The 19,143-nt window shown below is 33.1% G+C and overlaps 1 protein-coding gene across 2 annotated transcripts in view; it reads left to right on the top strand.

Annotated features, from left to right (window-relative positions):
- Positions 1 to 19,143, top strand: part of LOC143236333 (spondin-1-like) — a 117,705-nt gene that overhangs the window by 44,845 nt on the left and 53,717 nt on the right. For both annotated transcript variants that reach the window (XM_076474606.1, XM_076474607.1), the window contains exons 2-3: positions 247 to 380; positions 15,325 to 15,458. In XM_076474606.1, coding sequence (XP_076330721.1) covers positions 300 to 380; positions 15,325 to 15,458 — 215 coding nt within the window. In that variant the 5' untranslated portion in view covers positions 247 to 299. The remainder of the gene's footprint in view (positions 1 to 246; positions 381 to 15,324; positions 15,459 to 19,143) is intronic.

Raw genomic sequence — 19,143 nt, 5'->3', positions numbered from 1 at the left:
AAAAAGAAATGTCCTTACGTTCTTTGAAAGTTAGATACATTATTGTATCATCGTGGTGTCGTACAGACTGGGCTGTATTCTTTCCCATCTAACTCAAACAATATTTATTAGCTACTTATCGCAAACAGTGGGAAATAAACCTTCACCGTATATTACTAGCATTAAATGTGCACACTATTTTTTATATTTATCGCAAATCCAGTCGACCAACAAAATGAAAGTTTGTTATATTTTTCGCTTTTTCAGTGACCCTCCAGGGCTTCAGAACGACATTTAGTATTCAGAAATTCACAGGATTTATGTTGGTGGTTCAGCCCGTGGACAGTTCACACCATCCTTCAAACAACCAGGATTTGGCACCAGATGTTGGCTACTTCCAAGTAAGATGAGTTGCTTTTCTTCTAACTTAAAAATAACCCTTATATCGTAAGTAGGAGAAAATTTATTCCTTAATCAACCTGATAATCAGTAACGTTTCTCTTGTACGTATATATTTTCTACCTGTTTAGCATCATTTAGGACTGACCATCAGATGCCTTATTTACATAATATAATATGAGGAAGGTAATTGACACTATGTTATCATTGTTTCTGCCTTAGCATAACTAATTTTACGAATTTCGGTTATTCTGAAATGATACAATTACAGGAAAAAACTTAATCCTAGAGATATTAAACTATTACTATATGTTGAGAATTGATCTAATTGTAATAAATAAATAAAGAAGTTTAAGGAACTTATGAGAAGTAAAAGATTCTTTTATAAAGATTTCGTTATTTTTAGCAAAACATAAAATATTTACAAAAAGTATAGCTTGTTTTTAACATACTTTAATCTTAAATATATTACGCAGATAATTGCAACTTTTATATATATAGAATGTAAAATGTTGTCATAATTTGACAGCTACAAACAATAGATGAAACAATGCACTTCTGTAAAACCAAGCATCGGAAAAAAACAGTTTCTCCATTTGACCTAAACTTAAAAAGTAAAAACAAATTATTTTAGAATATGTACATCTGTATGTAAATTATAAGAAAAGTTAAGCAGACAGTATTAAGGTATTAACAAATTACACCTCAATAGCTTAATCTATTTCGTATTAAATATATATAATATATATATATATTTTAAAATTTTGTCATATAAAACTAAAGTATTAGAGATTCTTCGTTTTGGCATCTATATAATCCGCCATCTTGGTATTATTACCACTGTCTGTCTATAATGGTCAGTCTTTGTTCATAATTAAAGTCCTTGACCTTGAAATTATAGGTGTATACACACTTTAATTGTGGGTCTGTCATATAGGGGCTGACATATGAGCTCTTCCTTGATTTGGTAACCATCTTGAATAAAAGAAAATGCTTAATTATGCAAAAGTGGTATTTACCGGATCCGTAACCAGCACTCTCGAACTATTTTAAAACCATGAAAAACATTGTACAAATGTCAAATCTAGGTTCAGTTTAAAAAATAGTGGGTTCGGCTGTCCGTTTGTTTGCATAGCTTTGTACGAAAATACTAAAACAACTCTTTCATATTATAAGAAGTACTTTTGTTCGAAAACATCTGTCTTAACACAATTCATATTAAAGCTTATAACAAACAGACCTTGTAATTTGGTGATTCCTGGACAATAATTTTTTTAGTCAAACTTGCGTTTCATAAGTTTAAAGAAATGAATTAATTTGCTCAGTTATTTGTACTACCTGGGGTTTCACTTGCACTTAATGGAAGTTATGTAAATTCATGATTAACGAAAGGTTATCTTAGAAAATGAAAAGTTGTTTCCTATATATGTAATTTAAAAACCCTAAAAAGCCCGTACAAAACACACACAATGTAAATCGTAAATTTGCATGTATTTCCCCATGGGCCTAATGAACCTCCATACCAATTTTGGTGAAGATTCAAACACACCTTACGAAGTATTTACATAGACATACCACAAATAGTACTTTATATTTGTACAGATGGCGCCACTGCATTAAATCCCTTTAAAGTTTCATGATGTCATATCTGCACTCTAAAAATGAATAAAAATAAAGTTATCCGTGACAGAAAACAGAGGCGAAACGGGAAAATTAAACGCACACAGAATAAACATTTCGCGAAGTTAGGGGTAGCAAATTGCGTAATAAAGTTTTTTTCCAGTATCATATAAGCAAGAGTACCATTATAGCAGGATGTTTTTTTTTGTGTGACAAGTAAGGCAATTCGTTTTCTAAACGTTTTGCTTTTTGGTAGCTCAACAGTAAACGTGTGGATTTGTAATACTAAATATCGGGGTGCGATATACAGTGGGTACAGTAATAGTTTTTTGTTTTTTTAATGGATATAGACAATATATTTTAACATCTAAGATTTTCCCATTTTGCCTGACTTCCCAAATGCTTGATTAAAACTCCATTTTAAAGTGCCAAAGCTCTAGAATCTTCCGTTTCCCTTATGTAAGAAAGATTTGAGATATTTCGTTAACGTCTTTATTCTTGTCTATAAACTTACGGTGTATATTAAACTGCCTCAAAACTATCATGCGTGCAACTATTATCAAGTTTTACATTTTATTTGGTTTCGCAGTGTGAACTTTGAGATAATTCCTGCGCACACGGCACTACAATGAATTGTCATTTATATACTGCAAATTCGTATTCAAAAGACGAATCCGTCGTATATAATATTTGTACAATATTTATAAGGGATGAAGGCCAATAATAACTGTGGTTGATCTTCTATTATATGTGATCGTTAGCTTCTCAAATACTAACGCCTACATTATAACAGAAATACTGTTATTTTTCTGTTATAGTGTAGGCGTTAGGACTGTTAGAGGAAACATTCCAGGAATGGTAGTCAACATATCTGGATATGTCTAAATCACTTTTCGAGAATTTTGAAAACTTTGTCGGAAAAAAATTAGTGCGTCAAAATGCAGGAAGGTGCGACAGCATTTTTGATTCCTGCTGCTGTCGATCTACAATAGTGCCTGGAGTGAGAAAAGGCTTCTGCCTAGATACTGTCATTTTAGTTTGCTATGAATATAACTTTTGATGATATTTAGATATCTACACCTGTTCTGCAATAGCACAGTCTGTTTTGTAATTTTTGTGTACTTGTACTCTATAAAAAAAACTGTTGTTTTCCGACGTAACTGGAATTGTATCGTCAATCAGTGGAAGTGCAAATTATATGGAAATTTCGCGTTCCTTTTGACTTATCCACTACTCAACCTCGTAAAAACACGTTTAATTTCCAGGCTTATTGATATGTCTCTCTATATTCTGTTGTCTTAAACTGACCTATGTGTTGGAGTTGTTTGCATATAACGTCATAGAGACGATCGATATGCATTGCCCTGGGTGCTTATCTATTTGTTAGTAGAATGTATCGATTAAATGCCACAATATATGATGTAAATGCCCCTTACGTCAGTAACTCAGCTGCAAGTTTGAGAGCTTAACGCTAAACTTCGGGGTTCGATACTTGAGGTGGACATAGCACAAGCAGTCAGTATAATAGAAGACGTAAGAACGAAATTTTAGAACCAACATTTAAAAGATATTAAACTAATAGCATAAGTGAACTCAAGTTGTAAGCACCTATCGTTTAGTAGTATTGTTTTTGTTTTTATTTTGCGCAAAGCTACACGAGGTCTAACTGCGCTAGCCGTTACTAATTTAGCAATGTAAGACTAGGGAAAAACAGCTAATCGTCACAATCCACCACCAACTCTTGGGCTACTCTTTTACTAACTAATAGTAGGATTGATCGACACATTATAACACACCCACGGCTGAAAGGGCAAACATACTTGATGTACCGGGAATTCAAACCCGCGATCCTCAGGTTATGAGTTGAGAATCTTAACCACCTGGCCATGCCAAGCGATTGTTTAGCAATAATATTCTTACACCACAAATAAAATTTGTCAAGTATTTAATTTGAAAAAACTCGTGTAACAATTTTATTATTACCATATACCCAAGTAGTTGGTTATAAGGTCACTTTAGAGGCAAAGTGGGTAAGGGAATGACATCTTATGTAATTAATATGCATGTGTAATGTATATGCAAATAATAATTACTATTTAAAACACGTTTTATTAATTATATGATTAATTCTTGAATGATATGCAAATTGATATTAATTGGCATGCACATCTGATTAACTATCTATATGCAAAGTGCATGTAACTTGAAACTGATTAATGCGTGTAATAATTAATGGTCGTTTTAATAACTAACTAATATTTTTATTAATTAAATAATAAGATTAATATGTAAATAGCAATCAATTTTAATTATTAGAAAAATTAATATTAATATGCAATTCCTGAATGTCAGCAGATGTTTTTCTCAAAAATCGGGTTGTTGCCAGAAAAGGAGTGACTAATGCAAAAATCATTGTCACCAAAGTGTATCATTATTATATTTGTTTTCCTCTCTATAATTAATCTTTCAACTTTATTCGGTTTGAAAATAACGACGATTTTAGTAGATTATAACTTTATAATGAATGTAGGATTCGGACATACACTGCTGGCCAAAATCTTAAGGCCAATGAACATAAAGAAAAAATATGCATTTTGCATTGTTAGACTCAACCACTTATTTGAGTTGAGCTTCGAAAGATCAAAATAAGAAAATGGAAAATAAAAATAAAAACTTTCTAGCAGTTAATAGGGAAAATGTGAACACTATGGAATTAGCCTAAATACTAGCTGGTCAAAAGTTTAAGACCATACCCAAAAGAAGTCCTAAACAGGATAGAAAAATGCCTAACAAGAGGTCTCAGGAGTGAGTTGCACGGCCCTCATTGCGAATAACTTCAAACATTCGCTTTAGTATGGTCGATATAAGCGTTTGCAGAAGGCTGGTTGGAATGTTATTCCAAGTGGTAACGACGGCTTCACGAAGATCATGCACTGTTTGGAATTGACGTCCAATTCTATAGAGTTCCCTTGCCATCCATCCTCAAACATTTTCAATGGGGTTCAGTTCGGGCGAACACGCTGGATGGTCCAAAATAATCACGTTATTCGCCATGAAAAAGTCCTTTGTCCTGCGGACATTGTGGATTGCAGCGTTGTCCCGCTGAAAGATCCAGTCATTTCCACACAAGCGGGGGCCTCCAGTCAATAAGGATGCTCTTTCCAACATTCCAATGTAGCCAGCTGCTGTTTGACGCCCTTGTATAACCTGAAACTCCATTGTTCCATGGAAGGAGAAAGCATCCTAGATCACTGTGTCGTGTAGAAAATGTCCCCGTGGTGGTATCCTTTTTGTGCCAGTTACGTTGGAAGCCATCTGGACCATCCAGGTTATTTTTTTCTCATCAGAGAACAAAACCTTCTTCTACCTTTCTACGTCCCATGTTTGGTGCTTCTCAGCAAAGTTTTATCGAGCTTTCTCGTGGTGTGGAAGGAGGCGTAACCTTTGAAGATGTTTACGGTTTATAAAGCCTTTCTCTCGTAGATGCCGTCTTATTGTTCTTGAACTGCATTCTACGTTCGTAAGGACCTTAATCTGGTTAGACGATCGACTGGTGTCTTGCCAAACAACCCGTCGAATCCTCCTGCTCAACGTCGACGAAATTTTCTTGGGTCGACCACTTGAAATTCTCGTTCTGTATCCTTCAGGGTTTTTAAAAAAAATTACAACAGCAGTTTTACTACGTCAAAGTGATGGCACGTTGAGAGAAACACCTTGCTTTTGCAGCTCGACAATTCTGCAACGTTCAAACTCTGTCAACTTTTTAGCATTTATCATGTTTTTACCCAATGTAACACAGGAGATGCTTGAACACAAATGACTAAATTTCATTACGTGTTTACCGATTAACGCTTCGTTTTAGTATGGTCTTAAACTTTTGACTAGCTATTAATTAGGCTAATTTTATAGTGTTCACATTTTCTCTATTAAATGCTAAAAAGGTTTTTATTTTCCCTTTTCTCATTTTCATCTTTCAAAGCTCTACTCAAATAAGTGGTTGAGTCTAACAACGCAATATGTATATTTTTTCTTTATGTTCATTGGCCTTAAGATTTTGGCCAGTAGTGTACATATATATTTTACGTTTTCAAATAGGTTACTCTTTGACTTGTATAAAATACTAATATATTTTAAGCAGGTATCATTAATACATGTCAGTAAATCAATAGTTAATAACATTGAAGCAAATAGTAACAAAATTTAATGTTTAAGATACATTACAAATAACATACAGTATCCGATGATTTATTCTTTCACAATAATAAGACATACATGACTCTACAAATACAATCTGGTAGTATAGCATATTATTACGGATAACGTTTTGAATTTGTCAAATTTGAAGGAATACATAAACTGTATTTGATTTTTGTTAGCGGATTTCTAATCCTGGTAGAGACTTCTAGTGAAGTGTATCACAAACATGTGGTTCATTAATATTACATCATCTGTATTGGGTTTTCTTCTACATTTAATTATATGCTCTAAAAAGTTGCAAGTAAATATTATTTGAATGACATGGTACAGCTGGATATTACACAACATCATAGGTTAGTGGTGGTCCTAAGAAGTACGAATACGTTTGCTATGATGGAAAGTCTTGTACAATAAGAGGTTTATCAAATTTTCTCTCTAAGTTAGGAAATGTTGATTTCTTATTTCTCTCAGTATACGGGCACAATCATATGATCTACAATTGATAATAAATCCACGAAAGGAACATTCACATGACAATGAAAGGTGATTTTATTCAATGACTACAATTATCAAATTTTCTCGACACTTCTGTCTGACAAAACTTCTTATGCTGAGTATTCTGTTTCTAAGTTAAGAAATCAACATTTCCTAACATTTTAACACAAAAATAGAGGTAATTGGTGGTTCCACTTCTCTAGGATGTTTTGAATATAACATGTGGTTCAACAGTACTGAACGATCTGCATCTCAAATGTATTCGCTTGAAAATGGTTATTTGAACACAAACACGCGCATATCTAATCACTGACTAAGCATCTGAATGCTATATTTTTTTAATAACATGTTGTTTATACTTCAGATAAAATCCTTATAGATGTATTATGGCAGCAGTCATGATGATCAGTAAATGTGTATATGATGAAGTACGAGTTATATTCGACTTCGGTACATACACTAGAACTTTATCCCCAAGAAGCAGTCTCGTCCTTAAACGTAGTCAGTTTGACATCTATTGTTTAAATTGAAGATTACATAGCCATATGGTTGCTTCTTGTTTCTTGATGGTTTTTAATGTGTTGGAAATATTTATCTCGCTAAAAATTGAACTTTGATTTATCCCTTAAATTTCTTAAATAAAATAATTTGTTGAAGATCTAAATTAATGTTTTGCATTTCTCTACACTGATAAAATAAATTTGAGTAATATAAAACACTGAAATTTGAATAGTAGCTCCAATGAGTAAAATGTCCAAACGCTCATTTATTTTTATCACTTTCACTTATAAGATTATCAGTAGTAAAAGATTTGGTTTACCAGGTTGTAATTATTCGCGGAGAGTTTCAGGTAAGCCTTCAACAAAATGGATGTCAGGATTATTTTGCATTAATTTATTATGCAATGATTAACACTCACCATAAAACCACACAGCATTTTCAGAAATAGAGATAATAACTATTTCGATAATTTAATAACACATTGCTAAAAAAACTGAGATTTACCAATTCCTTCTGGACCTGTCACTAAGCAAATAAAAGGATGTTGTAATTGATAACTCATCTTAAACTTTAATCAAGCTATACACAAAATGAAATATCTCGGATATAACAGTTGGGTGGGATCAGCGTCTCGTGATATAAAATAAAAATAAATTAATAATCATATGTTATTAGGCAAAATGAACCATATGGTATATACTGGATAATAAATGTTGGGTTTTAGATTTGCCATAAATAGATTATGCTTTCATATCTTGAAAAAAATTCATATTGTTCGATATTGTGATAACTCCACTGAAAACAATTAAAAACAATTAATATACAATTCTTCATTGAGGAGACGTTTAACTTTCTCTGTTGATAAAATTAAGAGTTAACACACTAATTTTACAAAAATATTTTCCATCATTGCATAAGTATCCGTAATTCATGGATAAAGTACAAGTAGAGTGAAAAATAATGCATCACACATTACCATAACGTTGTTTCAAAACTTTATCTATATAAGGAAAATGTTTGTTTTGAAGAGCAAATTAACCAGTAGGTTGGTTTTTCTGATCCTACAAACTGAAATCTTGCATGATGAGTTTAATGAAATAATATACAGAGGTCAAATTTTTATCGAGGACTATTTAAATTGTTGTACTAAAACTTTGTAAAAACAATTGGCAAAATGATAGGTATATTAAATGTTTTTGACTTACTATCCTAGGATTGGAAATTTGTTAATTGTATATTTCTTGGAATTTACCAAAATTAAAAGTTCTCTCCATTAATATGAAATGGTGGCAGGCTATAAGCAAGAAGGTCAAAAGTTCTATTGCCTAAAATTCCGACACACTGAGGATGGTCAATTTATTTATAATTTTCAAGTCTTTAATATGTTTTAAAGAGTTTTCTAAAATGTAGAAACGTTCTATAGTCATATTTGATCAATCACTTCTGAGAATGTCGCTTATTTTCGTTCACGGTGACTTGTTCTATTAGATTATTTACTTGTTAGAACACTTAAATGTAGTGCAAACATGATAACACTTGGATGTAGCTATACTGAGAAAACATCACTGTGTTTTTCAAATGAGGATTCATACAGATGATGAAGACAAGGAACATTAATCTGAATAAAATAGCTTTGTTTAAACAATTGAATTTTAAAGGTTCTTATAGGACGATCACATCTCAGAAAGAGAAAACTATGGTTGTACATATAATATCTATTAATGAAAAGGTTTTTATTTCTAATATTTACAATGAAAACCAGGATTACTTTAATTCGCTGTCTGATCTTTCTTGTAAGTTCATTATGAAAGATTAGCTATAAATTTAAAATTGATTTAAGATTACAATCTTCTATCTATCTTATTCATACGTTTCAGTCTTAATTAGTACATTTTACATGCATATATATATTCAGAGACTTGTATTAGCCAAAATTATGCGTAAAGCTACAAACAAGCATGAAATAAGCTCTAGATAGATTTGTGAAAATATCTACAGAAAGGTAGCATTATAGTTTTCTAGAATAGTAGTTATTAAAGATTAGATTAGGTAATGTTTTGGAACTACTCTTTAGTGAAGCAACCAAATATAAAACAACAATTAAATTATATATTTAGTTATGAATTTAAATAATCATCCTTTTCAGGAAAAATAGGAGTTATAGAATATATTTATATATTTTACACACAAGATAGAAAATGCGAAAGTTTGGCATAGAAGTTAAGTATAAAATCGACAGCTATAATCATATGATACTGTAGTTAAATATGTTAAAAACTCTATCTACCCATAGAAGCACCATTTGCTTTTATAGAACACAAGTAATACAATTAACTATATAAATGAATACTATGAACAAAAATACAATAATTTGAAATATGTATGATGTCTGCATGTAGAAATACCACTCACATTTGTAAGACGTACATTATTGCTATATGTTTCAGTGTCATCAAGTCTTTAATTCAACCAGCATATGCCCCCAGCGGCATGTCTGCGAACTTACAAACACACTAACATATGGTAATATCTATTTAAAACATATTGGGATATTATATAAATGGAAAAAAGAATTTATTTGAAAATGGGAAATATGTAATATGTCAATCCTTTATTCATAATAGAGTACAATTATAATAATTAAAATCATCATATATCATTATTTTCATATAGAATGTTTAAAAACGCTAATGCTCTCTTTGGTGATTTTACTCTTCTCTTAGGATGTTTTTTAAAATTTCGTGCAAAGTTACACGAGGGTTATCTGCGCTAGCCACCCCTAATTTAGGAGTATAAGACTAGATGGAAGGCAGCTAGTTATCACCACCCACCACCAACTCTTGGACTGCTCTTTTACTAACGAATAGTAGGACTGACCGTCACATTATAACGCCCCCACGGCTGAAAGAACGAACATGTTTGGTATGCCAGGGATTTGAATCCGCGACACTCAGATTACGAGTCGACCGCCCTAACCACCTGGCTATGCCGGGCGTCTTCTCCTAAGAGCATGCCTTTAGTAACTCGCCCCTTTTGTGTTGATGACATAACTATATGAAACCACCTAACAACAGAGATTTCTTGGAGAAACATCCTCTGACATGAAGAACGTATTGAAAAAAGTAATCGGATGTTAAATTTAATTGTTACCTCATATTAGTCGTCTCCTGAATTCATATTTATTTACTAAAATTAATTAAATATTAACACATGAATATTAATTAATTTCAAGTTACATGTACTTTATACATTTATTATTTAATTTATTAACTAATTATTCATTTCCATATACATCTTAATTACACATGACCTCATCCCATTCCCGCTTTCGCTCCCGCTCTGAACTTAACTCACACATTTGGAGATTAAGGAATAAGAAAGATCTGACATTCAACTTTGTTTGTTACGAATTTCGCGCAAAGATAAATGAGGGCTATCTGCGTTAGCCATTCCTAATTTAGCAGTAAAAGACAAGAGGAAAATGCAGCTAATCATTACTACCCACCGTCAACTCTTGGGCAACTCTTTTTACATACGAATAATACGACCGACCGTCATTTTATAACACCCTCATGTCTGAAAGGGCGAGCACGTTTGGTGGGACAGTTCGAACCCGCAGATTCCGAATCAAGTGCTCTAATCACCTGGTAGCCTTTGGTTGTCAACTATTTTATGTAAAGCAGCACAAATATACAAAGAACAAAACTTTATTTTAGAGTACACTTCAAATATTGTTATTCTTACACTGGAAAAACCTAATTAGATGTTTCTTATCTTGCATTTATATTTTCATTTTTGAAACCGCTGTTTTCAAATATGATATTTTGTAAAATCTATTAGCACATGTAAAAAATTTTTTAATTATTTTTATTTTCTGTTGTTGATTTTAGAAACATCATACGTCTATGAATCTTCTAGTGGAAATAAAAATATTAACTTGTTCTTAATTAATTCGTAGAGACAGCCTTAGGGTAGCTTTGCACTAAAATTTCACAAGCGTTAATTAATTACGTACACGTGTCATTTATCGTAGAAATACCCCTCGAAAAAACTTAAATGCTAGCTGTGTATATATGACTATTTTGCTTTCAGCTATAGCCGTTTGACTTGTATCAAATTAGATCATTTATACAGACAGATTAAAAGCATCTATCAAGCGTTCCTTCACGTGAAGAAGCCTTCACGTGATTTATTAAAGAGTGTTTTGTTTCTAGCAGCTGAAATACATAAGTAAAACAAATATATATCTCTATAAATATAACAGTACTATCTGTTGTCTGTCCATGTAACTACTCAGGATATAGATGGATTTCACCAAAATTGTATAGAGGTTTATTAGATCCATGCGGGGATATATACAAATTTTCAGTTTTGCAATTTGCGTCTTGCGGTTTCATGGGAGTCTTTACATTTTTTTTTACCACTACTTCGCCCCCTGTAGATGAATCTTCACCAAATTAGGCATAGAGGTTTGTTGGATTCGTGCGGAGATACAGCAAGTTTGTGGTTTCATATTTTACTTTTTATATAATTGCATATAACTGAAGCAACTTTTCATGTCTTAAGATAACCTTTCATTAATCACGAATTTAAATAACTTCGGTCCAAAAGACTGGTACTCCAGCTAGTATGTATAAAAGGCCCATGTCGATGTAGTGTGGGTTTGAATTTTTGTATACGAAATATCTATAATATTCGATATTTAAGTGGTAAAACCAAACCTTTTAAAAGTCATGAATAAATATACTTTCATCCTTTGATAGTCTCATGATAAAATATAACTTTATCGGTTGGTGAAATAATATAGCAAAACGAATTACTATTTCATAATCTTGTAATTCTACCTACTTGTGTTTGGTAATGTCTGTACTAGCATTTATGGTATGATAAAAACTTGTAATTATTTATTATTGTTTCTTAAAGTATGGTAGTTCTTAGTATTTATCGCTTTGTAAAGGATTGTAATTCTACAAACTTATCTTTTTCATAAAATTATACAGTACCGCATAAACATTTATTTCAGCTTTGTGTGACTGTAAGAATAACATAAATTGTGTATTTTTGTACATTTTTATCTTCCCAAATTTTGGATTGTTTTTAAATTTCGCACAAAGTTACACGAGGGCTAGTTGCGCTCGCCGCAAAAATTAGATTTAAGGCTATTTTCAAAGAACAATGGAAGGTGAATCATCGAACATTGTTGTAATATATTTAATCAAAGTATTCTGTGGTATTTAACTCCAAACGGCTCTAACACCTTCTCATAAAGTTTCTTTGGAAGTAACTATAATAAATCAAGTGTTTGATCTATAAAATCCCAGATCTGCTCAAGTGGGTTATGACTGGAGTTCTGTTGAGGCCATCGCATCATTTGAATGACTCCAGTAGCTTCTTTCTCAGCTAAATAATTTCTGTATAGGTTGGATGAGTTTTTAGGTGATTATCTGCTTGCAAGTTGAATCCTTTATTAATAATATGCAAACTGATGGGTGTACAATGATGGATCAATATCTGATGCTACTTGTGCTGGTCCATTACTCCATCTATTTTGCAAATATTTCTAGTCTCCTCGGTAGAAGAACATTCCCAAATCGTCATACTGCTTTCCATATACTTTATGGTAGGAGCTATGCATTGAGCTAAATATCTTTCACATTTCTTCCACCAGACGTAAAACCTATACTTTGAACAAAATATATCTCAAAGTATTTCCATAACCATTTTCCAATCGTCAACAGTCCAGTTTTTTTAAAGTTTTAGCAAATTTCAGTTTTTGAACAAAATTTGGAGATCGACGTAAAAGTTTTTTTTTTTTAATTGCTAGACGGCCAGATATTCCACACTAGTTGAGTCTTGGTACTGTAGATCTGGACACTCTTCAGTCACTTGGTACATGGTTGTTTATCTCATGCTTGATCTCAAGTGACAGTCCTCCTTCTGTCCCAGAGGCTGCATAAACAAAGACACCAAACACCACTATCATTAAATTATAGTGTAATACTTCTTCCTTTTCTTTAATTACTTGTCTTGGTCTCACGACCTATGGTGAACTTTATTGTTCGGAGAGTATTTCAAGTATGCAGCAATTTGTCGAAGAGTCCAACCAGCACTACATAATGCTTTTATGCAAACTTTCTGCTCTACTGACAATTCTCTACGTTTTTGGGCTGTGGAATGACAACAGTATTTAATATACAATGTTAGGCAATGTTTCTATCAAGGTATATTTGTGGAGTGCTAGCTCCTTGCAAGATATTTTTATATAGTTATACCATTGGATGTGGTACCAATACATTTATTTCATACCCTAAAGTGGATCGGTTTATTCATTTAACTAGAATTGTTATGACATGCCCTTGGTACAAGTATATGGAAATTTTAAAGAATTATAAATATTCTCATCTGACTATTCAGTTGTCATCAGGGATCAGTAAAGCATAACCATAACTTTGAAATTTATATTCTGTAATGGCATGGAAGAATTAACCTCTTAAAATGGAAAGAATGACAAAATATTCTCTTGTTCTAACAATTTTAAGCAGTACTTGTGTGTGTGTAAGTGTGTGTGAGTGTATACATATATAATATGGAAATTTGAAATTAAATGTTTCATTCAAACATTTACTATCTTAACACTATGTAAGAACATTTTTACTTTTTCTTGTTTCTGGGCAGAAAGTGTTATTTCCCAATTGCTTACGCCTAAGGTAAATAACCTATTTTTCTTTTCAAACTTTGCTTTTGTGACCTGGGTAATGAAATTTTCAAATTTACCCATTTTTCAGAACATTCCAGATACATTCAGTGCTGAGTAGCTGATAGAGAATTTTCTCGAACTAACAAGAATTTTCTAGAATGTTGTAGAACTTACGAGAATTTTCCATAACTTTAGTTTAGTTCTAGCCGCCTAAATGAACACAGACCTATCTGATTTTTCAGAGATGGCGTCAAGAAGCTGCAAGCATTCCCCAGACACATTCTGCTGTGTATGTGGCCAATTTATCAAGATAAGAGCAAAAACGTACTTATGACAGCATATGCCTTGAAGTGTGAGTGTGGCTGGGAGGTTATCGGAGACTTCAAACTGGTAGCATTCTTGATGTGTCTCCAAGGAGGCTTTACCACATTTCCCTGTTATCTTTGCTTCTGGGACAGCAGGAACACTGCAGCGCACTACCAGAGGAAGCACTGGCCACAACAGATCGAGTTCTCTGTGGGGAGACACAATGTCAAGTTTAAGCCACTAGCGGATTTCCAGAAGGTGTTGTTCCCACTATTGCACATAAAATTGAGTCTTATGAAACAATCTGTCACAGCTCTTGATAAGGAATCTGCAGCCTTCAAGTACCTTCGAGACTTCTTCCCTAAGCTGTCTGAGGCAAAAGTCAAAGCTGGTGTCTATGTTGGACCACAAATAAAGAAGATCCTGGAGTGCACAGAATTCCCCAAGAAGCTGAGTGGGAAGGAAAAAAAAGCTTGGGGCAGCTTTGTCACAGTGGTTCGGGGCTTCTTGGACAATCACAAGGCCGAAAATTATGTAAAACTGGTTGAAGCTCTGGTGAAGAACTACAGCAAAATGGGCTGCAGGATGCCCCTCAAAGCCCATATCCTTGATGCTCATCTTGATAAATTCAAGGAAGAACATGAGCAAGGCAAGCGCTTCCACCGAGATATACTGGACTTTGAACGCATCTACCAAGGAGCATATAACGAAAATATGATGGGAGACTACATTTGGGGGCTGATATGTGAAAGTGATCTACATGACAGTCACAAATCTCAAAAAACTATTAACTTCTAAACATTTTTGTATAACTTTAGTATAAATACATGTGAATCTTGATTCATATGTTGTTTTATTCAGATCTTATGTAAAAGAAAATGTGAAAATTTGCTTGTTTTTTACATAAAAATTAGGTTACTTTCTAAATTTCATTATCCAGGACACAAAAGCAAAGTGTGAAGGGAATAATGACCATTTTCTGTATTTTTACAACATAAGAAATAACTATCCAGGAACAAAATTTATATTACATAGTGTAATACAACAGTAGAACAATTACCATTGATAATTTTATTTTTCTTAACATTTTATTTTAATAGCGATAATATTTGTTGTATTTATTCCTATAGCTCTTTGGAGATGCTCTTTCAACATTCTCAGAGGACTGTCCATACGCTATTGTCCAAACTTCCAGTATCCCAAAGTCTGAGGTACAGGTGATGTGGCGGGCACCACCAAGTGGATCAAACTGTGTAATGTTCAGGTAAAGTTTTCTTATTTGAGAGATTGGTGTTACAGACAAAATTTATATTCTTATGTTGTGAGCTGAACAAATTATAATGTGCTATATACGTGTAGGACATTGTAGGACACATGGAATTTCTGAAAAGTTACTCCAATACGAATGGCTTTCATTTATTTCATTAAAATGCAATACCAAACTTGATATAAAAAAATCTTACAATTATTAAAATGTGAATACAAGGAACAGTAATAAATTTCTGACTCATTCTGTAAATTGGAAGGGACTAGATTGTAACGTGTATGGCCAGTGAGACAAATTTCTGACTCATTCTGTAAATTGGAAGGGACTAGATTGTAACGTGTATGGCCAGTGAGACAAATTTCTGACTCATTCTGTAAATTGGAAGGGACTAGATTGTAACGTGTATGGCCAGTGAGACAAATTGCCTTCTTAAAAGCAACGAGCACGATTAATCAGAATAATGCTGTAGACACAGTATGGATCAACTTCATCCCACATTAACCATAGAACTCCCGATATGATGTGGTCCATAAGGACTCCTGCTTTTGAAACAATTATTTGAATTACATATTTAACAAATTGCATGTGGGTCTATGGTGTAACACATGGACTTCATTGGTAGAGAACTTATCTTAATCCTCAAACTAATGACTAGTTTTTATCAAACGTTAATCATCTGTGAATAATTTTAGTATAATCATGTTTCCTTTCTGTTTTGTTTTGTTTTTGTATAATGTGGGAAATATGAAGTTTCATTTTAATTGTTTGAGTAGACTCCTTTATTTGAAGAATGGTTTTATTTGTCTGCTCAGCAGGATATAGAAATCACTCTTCGAATAATGTGGGAAGTACTTCACAAATATTATTTTACCAAATACGCTTGTTTTACGCTTTTACTTAAGTTTGAAAATAAATACCAAAAAATAAGTTTAGATAGTGTTTTTCAGTTCTCATAAAACGTTTCAAATTAAGAAATAATAATAAAACTGAGAAAATGAAATAAAATAATTATTAAATGGAAACCAGAAAGTTGTATGTGATAAAATGCTTCCTTAAGTAAAACCATTTATAGAGGACTAAAAAAGGTTTGTAAATTAGGCTTAAATATTCGGTTTTATTTCCATGCGTGATGGTGCTCTCTAAATCAATAATTCAGATATTACAAATATTTGTGCGATTTATTCCTTGTATCTTAAAGAAAGCGCGCGCACACGCACACATCTGTCAAAGATTCATACTTCTCGAATTTAATGTTTATTTTTTCTGTAAATGACAAGTATTTAGATTTTATGTATAAAGAAAGTATTCAGTTTCTAAATATTATGACTGAATGTATCTGATTCTAAGTATCGTAAATTTTTATACACATCTAGAGACTCAAGTAAGATAAAAAATTTCAACTTTGTTAATTTTGTATGGTTCAAGTTAAATCAGGAATCTCGTTGTTGTTCTTTTACAAACACGATACTTGAGTTTGTTGCTTCTTCAGCTTTAGAAATTTAGTCTTTCTCTGTTTTTTCATTGCATTGTTGGTCCCTAGTGACTATCAAGTATATCTTGTGTGCTTGCCGACCCGATAATCACTTGGGACCATGGTTATTTCAAACTACGAGGGCTGTTCAAAAAATACGCGGACTGACGTCATAAAACAAAATGTACTTTATTTAGAAGTTACAGGTCTGAGACCCCTTCAAAGTACTCTCCTCCCCAACGCACACACTTATCCCAACGGTGTTTCCACTTGTTGAAACAGTTCTGGTACGCTTCTTTTGTAATGTCCTCCACCTCCTTTGTCGCATTTGCCTTAATCTTGGGAATCGTCTCAAATCTTCTTCCTTTCAAGGGTCTTTTGAGTTTGGGGAACAATGAAAAAATCGCAAGGAGCAAGGTCAGGTGAGTAGGGGGGTGGGAAAGAACAGTGATCGAGTGTTTGGCCAAAAACTCACGAGTTCTGAGGGCTGAATTTCGCAGCAACGCGGTGCATCTTCAATTTTTCGGTCAAAATCTCGTAACAAGATCCAACTGATATCCCACACTCTTCAGCAAGCTCCCGGACAGTCAGACGTCGATTTGCTCGCACAAGAGTGTTGATTTTGTCGACGTGTGGGTCGTCAGTTGACGTGGAAGGACGTCCAGGACGCTCATCATCTTCAATGGGCTGTCGACCATCCTTAAAACGTTTATGTTACTTGAAACATGCCGTACGCTTCATAGCAACATCACCGTAAGCCGTGTTAAGCATAGCAAAAGTTTCAGTAGCAGATTTTCCAAGTTTAACACAAAATTTCACAGCAAGTCGTTGCTCCTTCAGGTCATTCATTCTGAAATCCGCTAAACGAAAAAATCTCACTTCACTTAAAACCGCGTAGCTAATACATAAATGAAGATATCTGCAATCGGGAAATGGCGTCGTAATCAGCTGATCTGTGCGAACCTAGCGACACCAAGCGGATCCCCCTGGAACCAACTGGAGCCGCGCAATTCAAACAGTCCGCGTATTTTTTGAACAGCCCTCGTATGTTTATCTACTTGTGACTGCCGCTCACATATTCATTTAGGACTTTCTCGTATTATTAGTAATATTTCTCATCTGGCTTTATAAAGACCAACATGACCCTGGAGCTGCTGTTCAGTTACGTATCATATACATTTAGTTTTTATTCTGTCTTTGAGTTTTTCTTCTATTCGTTCTAATTATTTTACGTCCATTCGCTTTTATTTTAAAATGCAGCTAGTTTATTTGGTTGTGTTCACGACTTGAATATTTTAAATTGGTTAAAAGAATTGGAGAAAGAGTGACAATATTTTACAAAAATATACTGTAATTTTACTGAAGACTGATGTTCCAGTAACAACTACTGTGTAAGTGGTACATAGTACCATATCACTGTAAGAACTGTTAACTTATTTTGCAGCAAACTGTATATTAATGTATCACTTTAAAAGCACTTTTCTTCATACGAGGTCGATCACTCGGGTGTTTTTCTACAATTAAGAATCAATATTCATAAAAAAAATACTAAATCACAGCACGTGTTTTATAATTTATAGTGTATGTAAAAATTACTTACACTGCTACATTTCTTTGGTGCATAGTAAATGGTTTACTAATTTGTCATCTTAGATGCTTTCCAATAGTGGAAAACTGTCACTAACTTTATAAAATTAATAATAATAATAACATTTTAAAAATGTTAAATACATACTAGTGTTTCACTTTACATTAAATGCTAGTGTTACGAGTTTGGATAGCTTATATAGGACGAGTGCTAAATTTATTTCTTTTTATTAGCGATGATTTATCGCAAATTTATTTGTGTAACTACGAATCACGCGTTGTGTAATTCATTAGTTACGCATTGATTGGTGATTATTATATTACTGGGTCTTGTTCCTAGCACCTTCTATTTTTTTTTTCGTTGTTTCAGTTGTGTACTATTGAATTATAATATGTACTAGTGTTAGGAATGTATCTAGGCTTCTGTCAGGGTATAAATAAGTGTTGAAAATTTAACTCAAGAAATAGGTCTATATTCCTTAAACATGAAGGTCATCTATAAAGAGTGTATTGTGGTAGGTTTTATAGTGATCTTATACCAGATCGTTTTCTAATAACAGAGTATAAAAGGATAATTCTTGTCAGTTATGTTCTCAAATAATCTAACCAGCGTGCGTGGTAACC

Source organism: Tachypleus tridentatus, chromosome 13, assembly GCF_004210375.1.
Source record: "Tachypleus tridentatus isolate NWPU-2018 chromosome 13, ASM421037v1, whole genome shotgun sequence".
Lineage (NCBI taxonomy): Eukaryota > Metazoa > Arthropoda > Merostomata > Xiphosura > Limulidae > Tachypleus > Tachypleus tridentatus.
The sequence above is the reverse complement of the archived record's forward strand: the minus strand, read 5'-3'. Positions and strand labels throughout refer to the sequence as shown.